The 19319-nt window shown below is 42.0% G+C and overlaps 1 protein-coding gene across 4 annotated transcripts in view; it reads left to right on the top strand.

Moving 5' to 3' along the window:
* Window positions 1–19319, top strand: part of LOC117518909 (lysine-specific demethylase 4A-like) — a 279463-nt gene that overhangs the window by 210302 nt on the left and 49842 nt on the right. For all 4 annotated transcript variants that reach the window (XM_034180171.1, XM_034180169.1, XM_034180170.1 and 1 more), the window contains one exon: window positions 12788–12958. In XM_034180171.1, the coding sequence (XP_034036062.1) occupies window positions 12788–12958 (171 nt within the window). The remainder of the gene's footprint in view (window positions 1–12787; window positions 12959–19319) is intronic.

The following is a 19319-nucleotide window of genomic DNA, read 5'->3' as shown; positions in this document are numbered from 1 at the left end:
ATTATTATTGTTATTGTTGTTATGAAAGGATGGATGACTATTTAGATTAGATTAGATAGAACTTTTGTTGATCCCTTGGGAAGTCTCCCTCAGGGAAATTGAGGTTCCAGTAGCATTGTATAGCAGTCAAAATACCAGACATACTGATCAATACTGGTTTACTGGCTACTACTGTTCCTCTCCTTCCGGTTCTCTGTCTTCCTGTTACTCCTCCTTCCCCTGAGTGAGGAGTTGTACAGTCTGATGGCCTGAGGGACAAAGGAGTTTTTCAGTCTGTTGGTCCTGCACTTGGGAAGGAGCAGTCTGTGGCTGAAGAGGCTCATCTGGTTGCTTTTGACGGTGTGCAGAGGGTTACTGGCGTTGTCCGTAATGTCCAGCAGTTTGTCCAGTGTTCTCTTCTCTGCCACCATCACCAGAGAGTCTATTTTATGAATGGCTCTATATTTTTGTTGGAGAATAAGACTTGGCCACGGTGGGCATCGTGGTGGCTGAGCTGTTAGTATGCTTGTTTCCAGAAAATGGCATAAGCACAAAAATAATCAGATGTGTCAAAGTGTGCGTAGACATGAATCCACACATTCCGTTTGTACATCCCACTGAATGTGGAACTGAGCTTGGAACCAAACTCATCCCTGGCCATTGTGCAATTTCATGTAAATAGGACCTTTGAGCAGGGATTCCCCATGCCATCACATCAGACAGCATGAACACAGAAAATAAATTGTACTACAGATGACTGGAAATTATGTGGAGACACACAGGGACAGTTTATTCGGTACGCTGTTAAACGGATTCATCATGAAACTGGAAAAATGTTCGTGGGAGCTACGGAGCGTGTGTGTGTGTGTGTGTGTGTGTGTGTGTGTGTGTGTGTGTGAGGCCAACTCTCTGCAAGCTCAGAACAGCGCACACACTGACGTTAAAAAGGTGAGGCGCGCCTCCACTGACAGTGTGACATTCACAATTTACATGTGTTTATTGACAAAAACTGAACACAGGAAGCCTGTTAAGAAGCTCTGCAGCTCACCATCAAGCAAAAATAAAAAAAGACAATAATAATAATAATAAACATATTTGAATGCACACATGCCCAAATGTGTCAGCACTGGTTTACATTCAGATCAATTACACAAATACACTAAGCGACCAGCCATCGTGCACGTGCCAGCCACCAGGCTGATGCACATTTGCACATCCCATATGATGCAAACATGTCTGCAGTCAATAGCTCCAATTACTGACATCTGATGCAGTTGACTGAAAACTCTGATGGCTAACGTTAATGTTGTGCTGCTATCAGCTGACTCACAGAAATTTCAAAATGATAAGATATTAGTGCACTGTCAAATCACTTAAAAAATACTCCTGGGAAGACTCAGGTCAGCTGGACTTGAACTGATGAAGCTTTTCTGGATAAGGAGCAAAATGTCTTCAAGGAGCAATTTGAAAACCATGACCTACCTGGATGATTAAGAATCTCCTTAAAGGCAGTGGTAGGCACAGCTAACCAAAAAGCTAGCTTCATTAACCACTAATCAGCTAACTGAAAAGTTATCTTTTATAATGCTAAACCGATAAACTGCCTAAAAATTTATCGGAAGCTACAGCTAACGATAAACACCGTTTAAACACAGCCAAAGCTTTGAATAGAATCAAAGGTGATCACAAACCTGCCACAGCCAATGAGTTAGTGCTTTTGTCTTTGTGTGCCCTGCCCACTGCTGTAGGGAAGCGTCATTTACCTTGACAGCATACAGTGGTCCAGCCATGATGCAGAGGTCTTGAAAAGGAAAGCAGGTTTGATTCATGGTTTTAATTTATAAACTAAATTAATCTGGATAGAATAACCACATTAATGTAAACTCTTACAACCCCAATTCCAATGAAGTTTAGATGTTGTGTAAAATGTAAATAAAAACAGAATACAATGATTTGCAAATAAGCGAAGTGCACATCTCAGGCCATGCGGTGCATTATGGGTAGGCTAAAGTTTTCAGCTACCAACCCACAAGTTATAGCGGCGGAAAGCAGTGAGGAGTGCTGTGATTTGGATCATTTCAACCGCTGGAAAGTTGACGATTTAAAGCGTTTTTGTAAGCTCCGCGGATTGCCTGTTACAACCAGGACTACATACGGCAGTGGACAGAAATGGAAAGAAGAGCTGGTTGTGCTTGCGTGTGCTGCATCTGTACAGAAAGTACCGTTAGTGCCAACAAAGGAGGAAGAGCGCGCTGCTGTCGAAAATGACCTGTGCTTGTTGATAGTTGGAGAAAAACAAATTTCTGACCCCTTGAAGGCAACTGACGGATGGTTAGACGAAGTCCAGAGACTGAAACTGTGAATATTGCAGAATATTTGCTAAGCAGGGATGAGAAATCGCGACTCCGCCGGCTTCATAATGACGACAGTGACGGTGAGTCTCACATATAACCTCTTTGGTGTCACGTTTGTTTTGAGTTTGTTTGTTTGAGTTTGTTGACAGACATACAGTGATATGTGCATGCATGCAGTTTGTTTATAGAACATGTCAATTTTACAATATTATGCGCCACGTCATTCATGGTGCGACATTACAGTCATAAGCCGATGCACGAAAACAGTGGCATGGTTTCAGGATATTGACAAAATAAATGTGTGCAAGAAACTTAGTTTTAGTCCGACTTTTACGTCTGTCTGGAACTTTTTCTGTGGTGAAATTGTGTAGAATGAACGGAGGTTTACGACCACATTTCTTCTTCTTTCCGTCTTTGTTTGGACTCGGAGGAGGTTTGCAATCATGTGTTTTCAACCAACTTTCAAGCCTATAAATTCTGTTCAAGCATTTGAAAACAGCACAATGCGCCCCTGTCATTATTGTATGCGTCGCTTAAAGCAGTGATTTTCAACCTTTTTTGAGCCGCGGCACCCTTTTTATATTTACAAAATCCTGCGGCACACCACCAATCAAAATAATAATATAATTCTAGTACCTCTGGTTTTGCGCAAAACCCAATTATCGCAATAGAAAATCGATACAGAAAACACCGCATTTCGAAAATCCTCAAGCATTTTGCGCTCTGATCTCAAGTAGGGCTGTCACGATTAGGAATTTCTGGAGATGATTAATTGTCAGACAAATAATTGCGATTGACGAATATATTTTCTATTTTTTCTATTTTTTTCCCCTTCTTTATATTCTACTATTGTAGTATAATTACACAACTCTGGAAGAACGTTTGGCTTCTGTGAGTGGAGAAACTGGGAATAGTGCAACATTTTTATTTTTATCTTCATTTTACATACAGTCCCAACTTTTTCTGAATTGTGGTTGTTTCTGTTGCATTTCTGAAATTGTTTATCCTCATCAGTCACGTTTTGTGCTTAAACACTGCATTAAGCCCATACTGAACAAATAAATACCTTTGGAAAATAACAGCTGTTAAAGTTCTCACCTGCTTTTTGTGATCTGTGCATCTGAACATCACCACAGCTTCTCCATGTCAGGTTTTTTTTTTTGTTTGTTTGTTTTTTGTGGCTCAGTTCATTCATATATTCTCATTTTTTTAAATATGTTTTTAAAGCTATTTGACCGTTTATTTCATCTCATAAATTCAGCATACGACGCGCACATGGTGTGAACAGGACGGTAACGGCAGAATCACACCTTTAGAGAAAGTTCAGAGAGAAAAGTAAAGGCAGCTTCATGTTGACTCCGCGCACACGCACACAGACACACACACACACACACCGACAGCTCCAAACGGAGGCTGCAGCACAATGACGTCAGATTCTGAGTCGTTTTATGCTATGTGGATAAAATAAATAATTCACGGTAATCGCGAATATGAAAAATAATCGCGATTGACGAATATTGTAATAATTGTGACAGCCCTAATCTCAAGTGTTTTTTTTTTTTTTTAGACATGTTGACACTTTTATTCACAATAATCTGCCACTCTAATATTCACGGAGCGCAGAGGCTGCCTTCAGCGAACCCAGTTGTGAGCGAGAAGGCCCAAGTCTGACCACGGTGACATCAACGGAGGTGAGGCCGCCTTCTCCGCATACCTCCACAGCCAACGCGGTTTCTCCTTCCCCAGAGGAGCCATGCTCCGTGAGCAGCTGAGATTCACGCTGTAGTCAGCAACCCGTAACCATGGAGACACACAACGCTATGTGCGCAAGTATGTCTATTATACTCTAGTACAGCGCTTTGCTGCCATCTACTGGAATAAAAGAGCATTACATCTGCCACACTATTACAGCACATACACCCGATAACGGTGATATTTGATAATTGCCCACGGCACCCCTGACGATCGATCACGGCACCCCGGTTGAGAATCACTGGCTTAAAGCCTTTGAAACAATCCCTGTAAAAGCCTTAACGTTTACAGTCCGCTAATGCTACTGTATATGAAATTCAATGGGAGCAGTGTGAGTGTGGTAGCTGGGATTTTTGCCCCTATTTAACCCACGCATGCGCAGATGCGATGCACACTTCGCTTATTCTCTTCAACCTATATTCAAATGAATACACCACAAAGACAAGATATTTAATGTTCAAACTGATAGACTTTTTTGTTTTTTGTGCAAATATTTGCTCATTTGCCAGCAGCCTGGAAGACATTGCCAGCTCTCGCTACCTCAGCAGAGCTGCCAGCATCAGCAAAGACACATCCCACCAGAGCAACCACCTGTTTGACCTACTACCCTCCGGCCGACGGTATAGGTCAATCAAAACTAGGACAAACAGACTCAGAGACAGCTTTCTCCCCAGAGCAATCACTGCACTGAACAATAACAAACCACTCTAATCTGCACTTTTCAAGTTTCTTGTGCAATATCTGTAAACCATGTGCTGCAATATTCCCATGCAATATGATTCCACAGTTGTATATAATTCTCGTTTTACATTTTACTCTGTCTACATTTTTTCTTATTTTATTTTATGTTTAGTTAGTTAGTTAGTTCGTTAATTAGTTTAGTTGTACATATACTCTGAATAATTTGTTAAATTTTATTATCTCTTATTTGGCTAAAAATTACTCGCACCACAGAAAGCACCTTTTGGAGTTGGACTCAAATCTCGTTGCAATGCAAATTACAATGACAATAAAGGCGATTCTCATTTTGAAATGGATGCCTGTAAAGCTGGGACAGGGGCAGCAAAAGACTGGGAAAGTTGATGAATGCTCAAAGAACAAAAAGGAAAAGGAAAAAACAAAAAAGAAAAATTGAGAGTAAAATAGGAGAGTAGAAAAGAGTAGAGTAGAGCCACTTAGGTGCCTGGTCTTGAGTATAAAAGGAGCATCCCCAAAAGGCTCAGCCATTCACAAGCAAAGATGAGGTGAGGATCACCACTTTGTAAACAACTGCATAAAAAAATAGTCCAACAGTTTAAGAACAATATTTCGCAACATTCAATTGCAAGGAATTTAGGGATTCCATCATCTACAGTCATTATCATATAATCAGAAGATTCAGAGAATCTGGAGAACTTTATACAAGTAAGCGGTAAGGCTGAAAACCAACATTGAATGCCCATGTCTTCGATCCCTCAGGTGGCACTGCATTAAAAACCGACATCATTGTGTAAAGGATCTTAATGCTTGGGCTCAGAAATACTTCAGAAAACCATTGTCAGTGAACACAGTTTGTCGCTACATCTCCAAGTGCAAGTTAAAACTCTATTATGCAAAGCGAAAGCCATCAACAACATCCAGAAACACCGCCACCTTCTCTGGGCCCGAGCTCATTTGAAATGGACAGACGCAAAGTGGAAAAGTGTGCTGTGGTCTGAGTCCACGTTTCAAATTGTTTTTGAAAATCATGGACGTCATGTTCTCCAGACAAAAGAGGAAAAAGACCATCCAGATTGTTACCAGCGCAAAGTTCAAAAGCCAGCATCTGTGACGATATGGGGCGTGTTAGTGCCCATGGCATGGGCAACTTACGCATCTGTGATGGCACCATCAATGCTGAACATCCAAGTTTTGGAGCAACACATGCCATCCAAGCAACATCTTTTTCAGGGACATCTCTGCTTATTTCAGCAAGACAATGCCAAGCCACATTCTGCACGTGTTACAACAGCGTGGCTTCGTAGTAAGAGTGCGGGTACTAGACTGGCCTGCCTGCAGTCCAGACCTGTCGCACATAGAAAATGTGTCGAGGATTATGAAGCACAAAGTACAACGACGGAGACCCCAGACTGATGAACAACTGAAGTCGTACATCAAGCAAGAATGGGAAAGAATTCCACCTACAAATCTTCAACAATTAGTGTCTTCAGTTCTCAAATGTTTACTGAGTGTTGTTAGAAGGAAAGGTGATGTAACACAGTGGTAAATATACCACTGTCCCAGCTTTTTTGAAATGTGTTGCAGGCATCCATTTCTTTTTTTAGTTTTTATTTTTATTGAACTTTATAGCACACACAAAGAATACAGCCAAATTTTTTTCCCCCTTTTCTACCTTCCTCCTCCCTTTTCCTTCCTTCCACCCTCCTCCCAGAAACAAAATACTCTTTTTGACTTGATAAACAATACGATAAAATAAGACTTATGACAGAGAAAATTTAGTCAATGTTGCCAGTGTGAAAATCCAACATGAAGAAGAAAAAAGTAACTTAAAGTAACAAGGAACAGGCTTTACAACTTCTGTAGCTATGAACTAGGGTTTTGTCCACTTTCCTTCTTCTTCACTCTTCACCCATTGTAATTGTAATCCTCAAATAAAATCAGATCTAATTGGCTTTATGTACTCTAACCAGTTTTCCCAAAGTCCTTTAAATCTGTCCCCCTCCAGTCTCAAAAGAAATGTTAGCTTTTCCATCACATAGATATCATGCATTACTTCAACCCAGTCCTCTAACTTTGGTGGCTCATTCTTCATCCATTTTCTCATAATAATAATAATTTTTCCTTCCCACTGTCGCAAAGTGCTTGCTCACAGGGGGTCGTTTTGACCATTGGGGTTTTTACGTAATTATTGTATGGCCTTGCCTTACAATATAAAGCGCCTTGGGGTAACTGTTTGTTGTGATTTGGCGCTATATAAATTAAATTGATTGATAATTGCTTTTTTACTTGCGACCAGCATTATTCTGTAGATATGTTTATCACCATATCTTGTAAACTTCATGTCCTTTTTTCCCAGGTAAAGTACCTCAAAAGTATGTGGAAGGTCTACCTTTAGTATTTTATCCATACTCTTCTTTTGCTTCTGCCAGTAGCTTCTAATTAGGGGACTTCCCCAAAACATGTGAAAATGATCTGCTTAGTCAGCTCCACATAATCTCCAACACTTTGTGTCCAGGTATTTTTTCTGTGCCGGTGTTTTAAAGAATCTTATGTTCTACCACCTATGTTCTCTCCATGTTAAGGAACAAGTTGTTCTCCATTGCAGTTCATTTATTTCTTCCCATTCATTGTCTGATATGGTTATATTACTCGGCTTCACCTCGTTGAATGGTATGTTCCAGCTTTCACCTCATGAAATATTCGTACCATTGAACTCATAAACATTCATTATTTGTATACCCTCTCCCACCTGTTTTTAATATACATCGTGTCATTTCCCTTTAATCCTCCACTCCGTTATAAAGTTTTGAGATGAGCTTTCCAATTTTTTTTCCCTTCCCTCTGTCTGCATATATAGTAATGGTAAATGCCACACTGGCAGAACCATTTATGAACATTAATACGCATATGCAATTTATTCTTGCAAGACAGAAGGTGTGTAGCGCATGAGTGAATGTGGTGTGTGTGTGACCCCATCCACCCTTCCCGATCAGCCTACAACATCCTACTCAGAGCCAACCGACAGCTTCTATCAGGAAGGGCCGACCACCAAAACAACACAGACAGACAAGAAAGAGAGACAAGTGGTGAAGACAATAACTGCGAAGTGAGACACCGAGGAGACAGGGCCCCAACCATACGACATACCATGACAAACAACCACACATGAACAAACAGTGACAGCAACAGTCTGTTGTCTACTTAGTGAGCATCCATACCCTAATCCAGAACACCATAGTGTTAATCTTTTTTAAAAGCACCCAAAAACCGAATTGTGGTGACGGCCACAAACACGTGACCATCCACACACACTTTTTCCCAGTTTTGATTCATATGCTAAAATAAACATCTTAATGAATTCAAATCCCCTCCCCTCCATGGTTCCCCTTATTATTTGTTCTAAGTAGTGCCTTAATTGCAAATACCTGTATTGGTCCTGATTTGTTAGACTATTTGGACTTTTATCTCTTGAAAACTTTTAACGTCCTTTTTTAAAAAAAAAAAAAAAAAAAGATCCCAAAATACGAGGGCTGTCCGTAAAGTATAGGTCCTTTTTATTTTTTTCAAAAACTATATGGATTTCATTCATATGTTTTTACGTCAGACATGCTTGAACCCTCGTGCGCATGCGTGAGTTTTTCCATGCCTGTCGGTGACGTCATTCGCCTGTGAGCACTCCTTGTGGGAGGAGTCGTCCAGCCCCTCGTCGGAATTCCTTTGTCTGAGAAGTTGCTGAGAGACTGGCGCTTTGTTTGATCAAAATTTTTTCTAAACCTGTGAGACACATCGAAGTGGACATGGTTCGAAAAATTAAGCTGGTTTTCAGTGAAAATTTTAACACCTGATGAGAGATTTTGAGGTGATTCTGTCGCTTTAAGGACTTTTCACGGTGCGAGACGTCGCGCTGCGCTCTCAGGCAGCGTCATCAGCCTGTTTCAAGCGTAAAACCTCCACATTTCAGGCTCTATTGATCCAGGACGTCGTGAGAGAACAGAGACCTTTCAGAAGAAGTCGGTTTCAGCATTTTATCCGGATATTCCACTGTTAAAGGAGATTTTTTTTAATGAAAGACGTGCGGACGGGTCCGCACGTCGGGACACAGCCGACACGGCGCGGCGGCACAGGAAAAACACCTCCGTGTTGATAACCATTTGTTAAAATCCAGTTGGCTTTTGATGGCTTTCAGTGGAGTGAGTATATGAGAAATTGTTTATCAGCTGGAGATGTTCCAACTTGTCCTCAAGGCTTCCAACAGAGGTGTTTTTCCTGTGGCGGAGCGTCGCGGCGGCTGCGAGCCGACGCTGCAATCCGCCCGCACGTCTTTCATTAAAAAAATCTCCTTTAACAGTGGAATATCCGGATAAAATGCTGAAACCGACTTCTTCTGAAACTTCTCTGTTCTCTCACGACGTCCTGGATCAACAGAGCCTGAAATGTGGAGGTTTTAAGCTTGAAACAGGCTGACACTGCCTGAGAGCGCAGCGCGACGTCTCGCACCGTGAAAAGTCCTTAAAGTGACAGAATCACCTCAAAATCTCTCATCAGCTGTTAAAATTTTCACTGAAGACCAGCTTAATTTTTCGAACCATGTCCACTTCGATGTGTCTCACAGGTTTAGAAAAAATTTTGATCAAACAAAGCGCCAGTCTCTCAGCAACTTCTCAGACAAAGGAATTCCGACGAGGGGCTGGACGACTCCTCCCACAAGGAGTGCTCACAGGCGAATGACGTCACCGACAGGCGTGGAAAAACTCACGCATGCGCACGAGGGTTCAAGCATGTCTGACGTAAAAACATATGAATGAAATCCATATAGTTTTTGAAAAAAATAAAAAGGACCTATACTTTACGGACAGACCTCGTATTGTGGGACCTGTGATCCAATTTTTAAAACTCTTATCTATTCTATTTGGAATAAATTCAGAATCACATCCAATCCATCTTAATAATCTACTTTGTGTTTTCAAGTCATTTTTCTCAATCAATTCAAACCAAATTTTCAATGCTGTATCTAGCCATGGGTTTGCTCCTTCTCTAATACATTTTCTCAAGTTGATATCCCCGATTAAAGCCTGAATAGGAACTCCATCTGTTGTGCTGGCTTCAATTTCTTTCCATCTTGCTGACTAGGAAGGATTGTAAATATTCAATAGAATTTTTATTTGTGTTGCTTGATAATAGCTCTTCAAACAAGGAAGTGCAAGCCCTCCTTTATTTTTAGGTAACTGCAGTGTTCTGTACCTGACCCTTGGTCTCTGCCCGTGCCAGATGTATCTAGATATCATTTTATCCCATTCACATTCTCTGTTACTTCCACCGGTAGACTCTGAAAAAGGTATAGTATCCTCGGCAATACATTGATTTTTATCACTTTCACTCTTTGCACAGTACTCATATATGGTATCAGAGTCTATCTGCTAATATCTGATTTTATTCTGTTAATCAACAGGTCATAATTAATAGATTTTAGTTGTTCTAAATCTTGAAGTAGGCTGACCCCCAAATATTTTGTTGAATTTGCAAGCATCCATTTCAACATGAGCAAATATTTGCAGAAAAACAATAAAGTTGATCAGTTTGAATTAAATATCTTGTTTTTGTGGTGTATTCAATTGAATATAGGTTGAAAAGGATTTGCAAATCATTGTATTGTGTTTTTATTTACATTTTACACAATGTTCCAACTTCATTGGAATTGGGGTTGTAAAATGTACAAAGTGATATGTAACACATATCTGTTCATTTTAAAATAATGCACTAATTCTGAAGATTTGAACATTAACACACAGATGCCCAAAGGGATTATGGGTAAACTTAGCCTCCGCTCATACTGATTTGTTGACTAATTCATTCTATGTAAAAAAACAACACAAGTGAGTCAATGGAACGTGTGTTGGTGTTTACGAATAAATGTGCTTTTGTAAAATATGTCATTTATTTCATTTGTTAAAAAAAGGCATTTGTAAAGCAATTTGTAAATTGTAATGGAGGATTTTCAAAATCCAGCTAAACGGTGCCTAAGCGCATGCGTGATGACATCACTCACAATTCTATCCGGTTAGGGAGACGTGGTTTCTTTCAGTAACAAGAATTGTCACAAACTTTCTTGTGTGTGGTTGGAGTTGTGTGGCGATAGGAATAGCCTTTTGAATGCTTGAATAACAAATTCAGTCGCACAAAGAAGCCAAATAATAGTGAAGACATGTTCATTGTGCCCAGAATGTTGGTATTTTGGTCCTTTAACTTTGCGGTGCGCTGTCATACAAACACATCAACCAGTTGGTCCATGAGGTGTCATAAGAGCAGATCGGTTAGTCGCTCTGTGAGGCGTCATAACAATGGATTTGTTAAGCCTGGTTTACACGGCAATATAATTATATCGGACCCGATCTTCCCCTTCCGACAATCTTAAGGATGCCCCAACAATCGTGATCACGCTAAAGATAATCTTATCAGATATTCCTGCCATGTGTGGTGTGTTAAGAGCGCTCTGATCTGCTTGGAAGGATGTCAGGGGTGCTCCGATCACAAATCGGGGATATTCAACATGTTGGAGTCTTGGCCCGATATTGCAGCGTGTGGTGTCCTCCAACCACAAACGAGCTTGCTGAATGTGACATGCAGCCAATCAGACAGTGAGATGATGGACGCACAGAGCAAAATCTAAAATCAAAACGGCTGTTCTGACTTACCAGAAAGTCTGGTGGTCACACTGTCTCCACTCCTTTAAAGAACACCTTTTCTTTTTGTGTTGTTTTTTCCTCTGTTGCAAATAGTCCACAAACTATTCCCGTTTGTTTACTCTGAAGTCACGTTTAATCTCGAGATTTTGTGAGATTTCCTGTCTGACCTAGTAATGTTCGTGTGTGAAATCTGTTCGTGTGTGGTGTGTTGTTTTTACCGTGTGGCTGCACACCACACACTGTACGGCCAAACCTGTCAGATCTATGATTTTTTTTATCTCCACGTGTGTGGTCTCTCATGTTTTGGAGACCTACAGATAACTTTAAAATCCTGCCGTGTGAACCAGGTGATTCAGGTCAACAACACTGTGATATAACCGGTCACCAGTAGATGGCAGTGTTCTGTGCATTTTGACACCGGTTATTTCACACGGTTGTCGACCTGAATCACAATTTAACAGACTTTCTGGCTTTGCAAATGCCTTCTTTTTTTACACAAATGAAAAAAATGACATATTTTACAAAAGCACATTTATTTGTAAACACCAACACACACTTTACATTGATTCACTTGTGTTGGTTTTTACAAATAAAATAAATTATTCCACCAATCACTATGAGCGGAGGCTAAGTTTACCCATAATCCCTTAGGGCATCTGTGTGTTAATATTCAAATCTTCAGAATTACTGCATTATTTTGAAATTGACAGTGTGTTATATATTCACTTTGTACATTTTAAGAGTATAGATTAATGTAGTTATTGTATCCGGAATAATTTGATTTATAAATGAAAAACCATAAGTCAAACCTGCTTTCTATTTCAAGACCTCTGCCTCATGGCTGGACCAATGTATGGTTTGGTCTCTGCTAGGGCAGAGTTGAGCTCAGCTCCTCTTAGCTACCTCACTGCTGCAAAATACATAGCAGATATGAGCAAAAGGGATTATAAATGTTTACGTTACTAGCTATGTAAAAAAATGTTAGCAGTCTAAAAGTTATCGGAACTAAATTTATCAGAAGTTAATTGGTCCGATGATCGTTTTAAAACTTATCTGAAAAGCCAGTCCGCCAACAAAAACATTGGCTTCGTTAATTATCGGTTATCGGATTAGCTGAACAGTGTCCACCACTGCTTAAAGGTCTTGCAGTAATCTAAGTGCTGTGGTTGTGCCAAAATGTTTGATTTCCAAATTAATGGATATTTGTCATGGTAGGACTTCTTGTTGGTCTGGTGGGCTGCTGTACCTATGCTACTACAGGGGAAGCACCGATGGTATATGACGTGATCATAATGGACTTTCCTGTATCTCCTATGACAGCGTAATAAGGCTGCCATGCACGAGCTGACTGTGGGACAGAAGGTAATCTGCAAGCACAAGAATGGCCGTTATTACCAGTGTGACGTGGTGCAGCTGTCCAAAGAGACGTTCTATGAGGTCAACTTTGATGATGGATCTTTCAGTGACAATCTCTTCCCTGAGGACATTGTGGTAGGTTGGACCATATCCGCAATCTGTCATTTACAGGAAATCTTCTTTCTTTGCAGCTCAGACAATAGTGCAGTGCAGTCTTATTTGAACCCCTGCGTGATACCACAGGATTTGACCACATCCAGGGACAGCTGGCATGAACACGGCAGAGACTAATCCCCGGGCAGAATGTGGGAGTTTCAGCACAAACAATTTGGCCTGGCCCGGTAAACGTAGCGTCACCTAGCAGACCTGCTGGTTTAAGATGTGCCGGTTTAAAATGGTTTCCCCTGATACCCTCATCCTCCGAATGGTTTGTGCTGACACAACCAACACTCTGCCCGGGGATTAGTCTCTCTCCACAAACAGAGTTAGTTCTAACAGAAAAATTATGTAGTGTTTTCCTTTTGGCTGTAATCACCAAAACATTCGCGAAAAGTGCAGGGTTTTTGTTTTTTTGTTGTTTTTTTTTTTTACTTTCCAGTGCTGAAAGGAAGACAAGGCAAATGGGAGAGGTTGTGTCAGTGAGTAAGCACAACCGCCTCAACACGTTTGAGCTCCTGGTCATAAACAAATCACAACACGTCCACTTTCCACCGCATAGTCACTTTTTCCTTTGCATTTTCACGTTGTTTGCATGTCATTTGTCAGAGAAAGTGCCATATTTCTGCTGGGGACAGATGAGGGCTGTCCCCGGATGTAGAAAAATTTAGTCATATATGTCATATTTTGACCCTTTAGCGCCTGCCCTCAAACGAGACTGCACTGCCTAATTACAAAAACATTTTTATTATTTCTTTTTTTTATTATTATTTTTATGTGTAGGCCCTGTGACTGGTGGCTAGGGTGTACCCCACTGGCATAGGCTCCAGTCCCCCGGAGACCCTTAGTTTTCAGACCATTAATGAGTGGGTTTTTAAAACGGGTGGATGGATAGGACAAATGTTTCTGTTTATTGGTGATGTTTGGCTCAGTGGTAGTTTGAGATCTACACCATTTTGCCTTTACTGGTTTTACAGGTTTGACCAGAACTTCATCAGATATTAGTTGTTATTCATGAATAATTAACCGTGTCCACATTTTCCGAGCAAACTGGTTGAGTGGGTTATCAACCAGATGAACCGATACTGAGGTTTTTGTTTATATTCAGCTGCATTCCATTTGATCAAACACATAGAACTTCATGTTTAGATGCTTAAACCTTTACTTTTTCAGTGGTGCTCACAAATGATGTGGTGATCACTATGGTACAAAAAAAACCTTCACATCTCATTCATAGTTATGACAACCATGGCCTGTCTCGGTTGGGACTCCGGCGAGGGTGGTCGCAACTCCTTTTCTCTCCTCTCTCCCTCCCACCCCTTGTGTTTCTGTCCCCCCCACCCCACCCCAGCCTCCGCTCTACCACTCCCCCCGAGCTAGGCCGCGCAGCAGAATTGCTGCTGCTGCCCCCACACACTCATTGTCTCAATTCGGATGACGGACTGTTTCAAAGTTTAGCATACATAAACAAATCAAATGTATATGTGTGGTTGTTTTAATTCTGATTTGTGCCATTATTACGTTCAACTAGTAATAATTGTGGATTAATTGCTGTATTTTTGTTTGAGGTAATTGGGTGTGAAGATGAATTGCCATTTTAGGGATCAATAAAGTTGTTTGAATCTTGAATCTTAACCTTACCAAACTTCTTTCACACTTTAGGACCCCTTCACACATAGTGTGAATTTAGTTGAATTGCACATGAACTGCGCACGAAGCAGGAATGGTATGCAAATCGTGTAAAGTCATAGCTGCCTCGTATGCCTTGTACACCTGTAGCTAGAACTATTTGTGCACACCAGGAGCTGAAAGACAGTGTGTGCTGTGTGAGCCCATCGAACCCTCTCGCAGCAGGTGTCGGCCAAATTCCAGCTGATACACACGAACATCTAACACCGCTTGTTTGCCACTTAGAAAATGTGTGGCCATTTGCGCTATCATTACGGAAACAATCAGTAGACAATCACTGTCGAGCTGGATGTGAAATTTGTGTAACTGCCCCACGAGTGTGGAGTTGCAAAAAGCCACACACGTGGTGCATGTGACTCACACGTGTCGCCCGCTCCCCACTGCCCCCAACACGTCTGGTGTGCCAGGGGCGGCACACTTGCATTAAATCCTTATATGTATGTACAGCTCTGACCACATGGGGACTGGACAGCGAGGTCTGATCGCACACAGCACGGGGAGGGCCCTGTCAGCGCATCACAACACACTGACAGCTGGATGGTAACTCATTACACCCACTACAAACATAGACACCAGAGCCAGGACAGTAATAAATGACCCGCTGTAAATGACCCCAGAAGGATGTGGCAGGGAATAAATCATATAACCAACTACAGAAGCAGCAACCCAGGAAATGCTAGGTCTGACACCTCTCTGGCAGAGGAGCTGAACCACTTCTTTGCCCGCTTCGAAGCACACAGACCAGCAGCAACTCCACACCCACCACCCTCCAGCATTAGCACGCTAACACTTCACGAACACAAAGTGAGACGTGTGCTGAAGGCGGTGAACCCCAGGAAGGCGGCCGGCCCCGATGGTGTACCTGGAAAGGTACTCAGAGCGTGTGCTGACCAACTGGCTGGAGTTTTCACCTGCATTTTCAACCTGTCCCTGTCGCAGGCCATAATTCCACTCTGCCTCAAATCCTCCACCATCATTCCAGTCCCAAAGAAGTCAGCAGTGGAGAGCATAAATGACTACAGGCCTGTTGCACTTACGCTTGTGGTCATGAAGTGCTTTGAAAGACTGGTCTCTCAGCACATCAGAACCTGTCTGCCTCTCACTCTGGACCTCCACCAGTTTGCCTACAGGGCAAACTGCTCCACAGAGGACACTATCGCCACAGCTCTCCACAGGGGAGCTATGTGAGGATGCTCTTCCTGGACTTCAGCTCAGCCTTCAGCCACATCATCCCAGAGATCCTGGTCCAGAATCTGACACATCTGGGCATCTCCACCCCCCATCTGCCAGTGGATCAAGGACTTCCTCACAAACTGCCCACAGTCCGTGAAACTTGGCCCCCACCTTTCCTCCACCATCACACTCAGCACCGGTTCCCCTCAAGGCTGTGTACTGAGCCCCCTCCTGTTCACCCTTTACACGCACGACTGCTCTCCGACCCATCCCACAAACACCATCATAAAGTTTGCGGATGACACCACCGTGATTGGGCTCATCTCGGGGGGGGGGGATGAGACTGACTACAGAGACGAGGTCAATCAACTGACAGCGTGGTGTTCAGCTAACAACCTGCCGCTGAACAGCACAAATGTTCCTGGTAGTGCAGCTCTCTGACAGCCTCTCCTGGACTGCCAACACCACAGTGGTGGTGAAGAAAGCCCAGCAGCAACTCCACTTCCTGAGGGTGCTCAGGAGAAACAATCTGGAGGAGAAGCTGCTGGTGTTGTTCTACAGAGCCACCATCGAGACCATCCTGACGTACTGCATCACAGCGTGGTATGGGGGGTGCTCAGCAGCAGACAGGAGAGAGCTGCAGAGGGTGATCAAAACGGCCCAGGGGATCACTGGTTGCTCTCTGCCCAGCCTGGAAGACATTGCCAGCTCTCCCTACCTCAGCAGAGCTGCCAGCATCAGCAAAGACACATCCCACCCCAGCAACCACCTGTTTGACCTACTACCCTCCGGCCGACGGTATAGGTCAATCAAAACTAGGACAAACAGACTCAGGGACAGCTTTCTCCCCAGAGTAATCACTGCACTGAACAATAACAAATCACTCTAATCCGCACTTTTCAAGTTTCTTGTGCAATATCTGTAAACCATGTGCAATTTTCCCGTGCAATATGATTCCACAGTTGTATATAATTCTTGTTTTACATTTTACTTGGTCCACATTTTATTTTATTTTATTTTACCTTATGTTTATATTAGGTGTACATATAATCTGAATAATTTACCGTTAAATTTCACTATCTTTTATATTGGCTAAAAATTACTCACACCACAGAAAGCACCTTTTTGGAGTTGCACTCAAATCTCATTGTAATGCAAATTACAATGACAATAAAGGCGATTCTGATTCTGATATATAAATAATTACGACAAAACCTACATATGCAATTACATGACATATAACGAAAATGAATGACCACATAACACAGAGTGACACGTTGGTCTGGGCACGAACGGACGGGGGGTTGGGGGGGTGTCTGCTCACAGCCGCGGCTGTAAAGATCTCTGCTTCTGGACATCCCAGCTTGAGAACCTGTTCCATGTTTGGAAGAACATGAACTTACAAGATTCCTCTGTGAGGCGCGTGTCTCTGCCTGCTGTACTCACATGGAAATATATAAAACATCTTTCATCTTTGTGCCGGGCTGCAGCAGCTGCACACACGCACCTCGTCCATGTCTTTCTTGATTTCAGGCATTTTCCTCACTGATTACAGGACAGCAATGGTACCACAGTGGTAACGTTTCCATCTGGTAATCAGAGCTTATGGTTCGAATCTTGGGAGTGACATTTTTTTTTAACCAGGGTTATTTAACCATGGAGTTCTGTATTGCATCCCCTTTTATGTATTATTTATATCACCCAGTGATATTCACTAATTATACAGCTGGTTTTTATTTTATTCTCCACATCAGCGGCTTGATGTGGTGCAGCTGCTCGCACTGTGTTCCTGCTCGAAAGACACCATCGCGTGCACAAACCGTCGCACTGGGATCGTGCATGTCTGCCCGTTGGCGCGATGTTTTCGTGGTTCACTCATACGAGCTGAGTCGCCCTGACTTGTACTTATTTGTACTATGTGTGAAGGGGCCCTTAACTTTTAATCATTTGGTTTGGTTTTGTTAAATTGTGCATTTGAGTCTGAGTAACTTGAAGTTTAATGAAAAAGAAAAGATGAAGCAATTTTATCATACAGGCATGTGAGAATTGCGCATTTTTGCATATTTACGCATTTCAAAATTTTTGCCAAAATGTTTTGTGTGAGATATAAATTGGTCTGTTTTGAAAGTGCACGTTAGATGTTGTAAAAAACAATTCATGACAATCATATGCGTATACAGTGTCATAGTGTGAGGTGACAGGGCTCATAGAGTGGGTGGACCCAATGTCAGACTCATAGACAGTGACGTTGGATAAATCAAAAGGCTTTATCTGGTAAACACACAGAGGGTTCATTACACAGGGAAGCAGTCAGCAAGGCGGAGGTAACAGGCAGGTGTTTGGCAAAGGTGTGGTCAAAAACAAGCAAAGATCAAAATACAGAGATTGATGGGGTGAAACAAATACGAAATCCAAAAAAACAAAGCAATGTTGAACATGGCTGGGCAAACAGGGCTAAAACAAGAGAGCTGAAATGATGACATAAAGAACAATGAGCTGGCAGTGAGAAACAAGACACACGAGGCTTAAATATGAAGAGGGTAATCAGGGCTTGATGTGAGGCAGGTATGGGGAATGTTCAGGAAGAGGGTGTGGTCAGACGGAGACAAGGGAAGACGGGAGACAAGAGAGTAGAGTGACAGTGGGTGTGACAAACAGGAGCAGAGTAAAAAAAAAAAGTGATAGTAACCCCACCCAAAACCAACAGAGAAAACAAAGATTAACAAAAACCAAAGGCCAAATAATATACCAACATAAAAAGCACAAAGAATCAAACTAGGAAACAAATGTAAGAACCAAAGAGAGATAAACAAGAAAACAAAAGGCTAAGACTAAACTAGAACAGAACTCACCATATGGCTAAAGGATAACAAACAGCTAAGGTTCAGACTGACAGTAGTTCAAAGACAGAGGAGCGGATGCAGACGGGACAAAACCATGACACAGCCCTGGACAGGGGCAAACCCTGACATACAGTGCCACTGTAAATGGGCTCAAATTGCTGTAAAGCAGTCAACCTAAAAAAACAAACAAAAACAAAACCTTGCTTTGTAATCACGCCAAGCAAAATGAGTCAAAATCTGCAGAAAGACAATAGAAAGAGACAAAACTGGTGAGTTAGATGCCAGGAACATTGACAGAAAAGCAGGCATGAGGTATCTGTCAGACTGGACATTGTGTGAGATCCAGGCGAGTTACTCTGCTTCTTTCTTCAGTAAGTTCATGTTTAAAGGACTTGTCACACGTTATTTAACATCCTGGTTAGCAAGTATTCATGATTGCAAGTCTATCCATGCACATGCCATAATAATTAGTGGTCGCTGATGCTTTTTATTGCTAATTATTAGTGACGGAGAAACCAAAGCATTTTGAACCACTGAATCAATATGAAGCAATTGTGTTGACATGGTTCAGTGTTTTTGAAGCATTTGGTACAATTAAATGTGGTGACATCTGCTGGCCAAGTATGTTAAATAAT

Source organism: Thalassophryne amazonica, chromosome 10 (genome assembly GCF_902500255.1).
Source record: "Thalassophryne amazonica chromosome 10, fThaAma1.1, whole genome shotgun sequence".
NCBI lineage: Eukaryota > Metazoa > Chordata > Actinopteri > Batrachoidiformes > Batrachoididae > Thalassophryne > Thalassophryne amazonica.
Note: the sequence above shows the minus strand (reverse complement) of the source record. Positions and strands in the feature narration are given on the sequence as shown.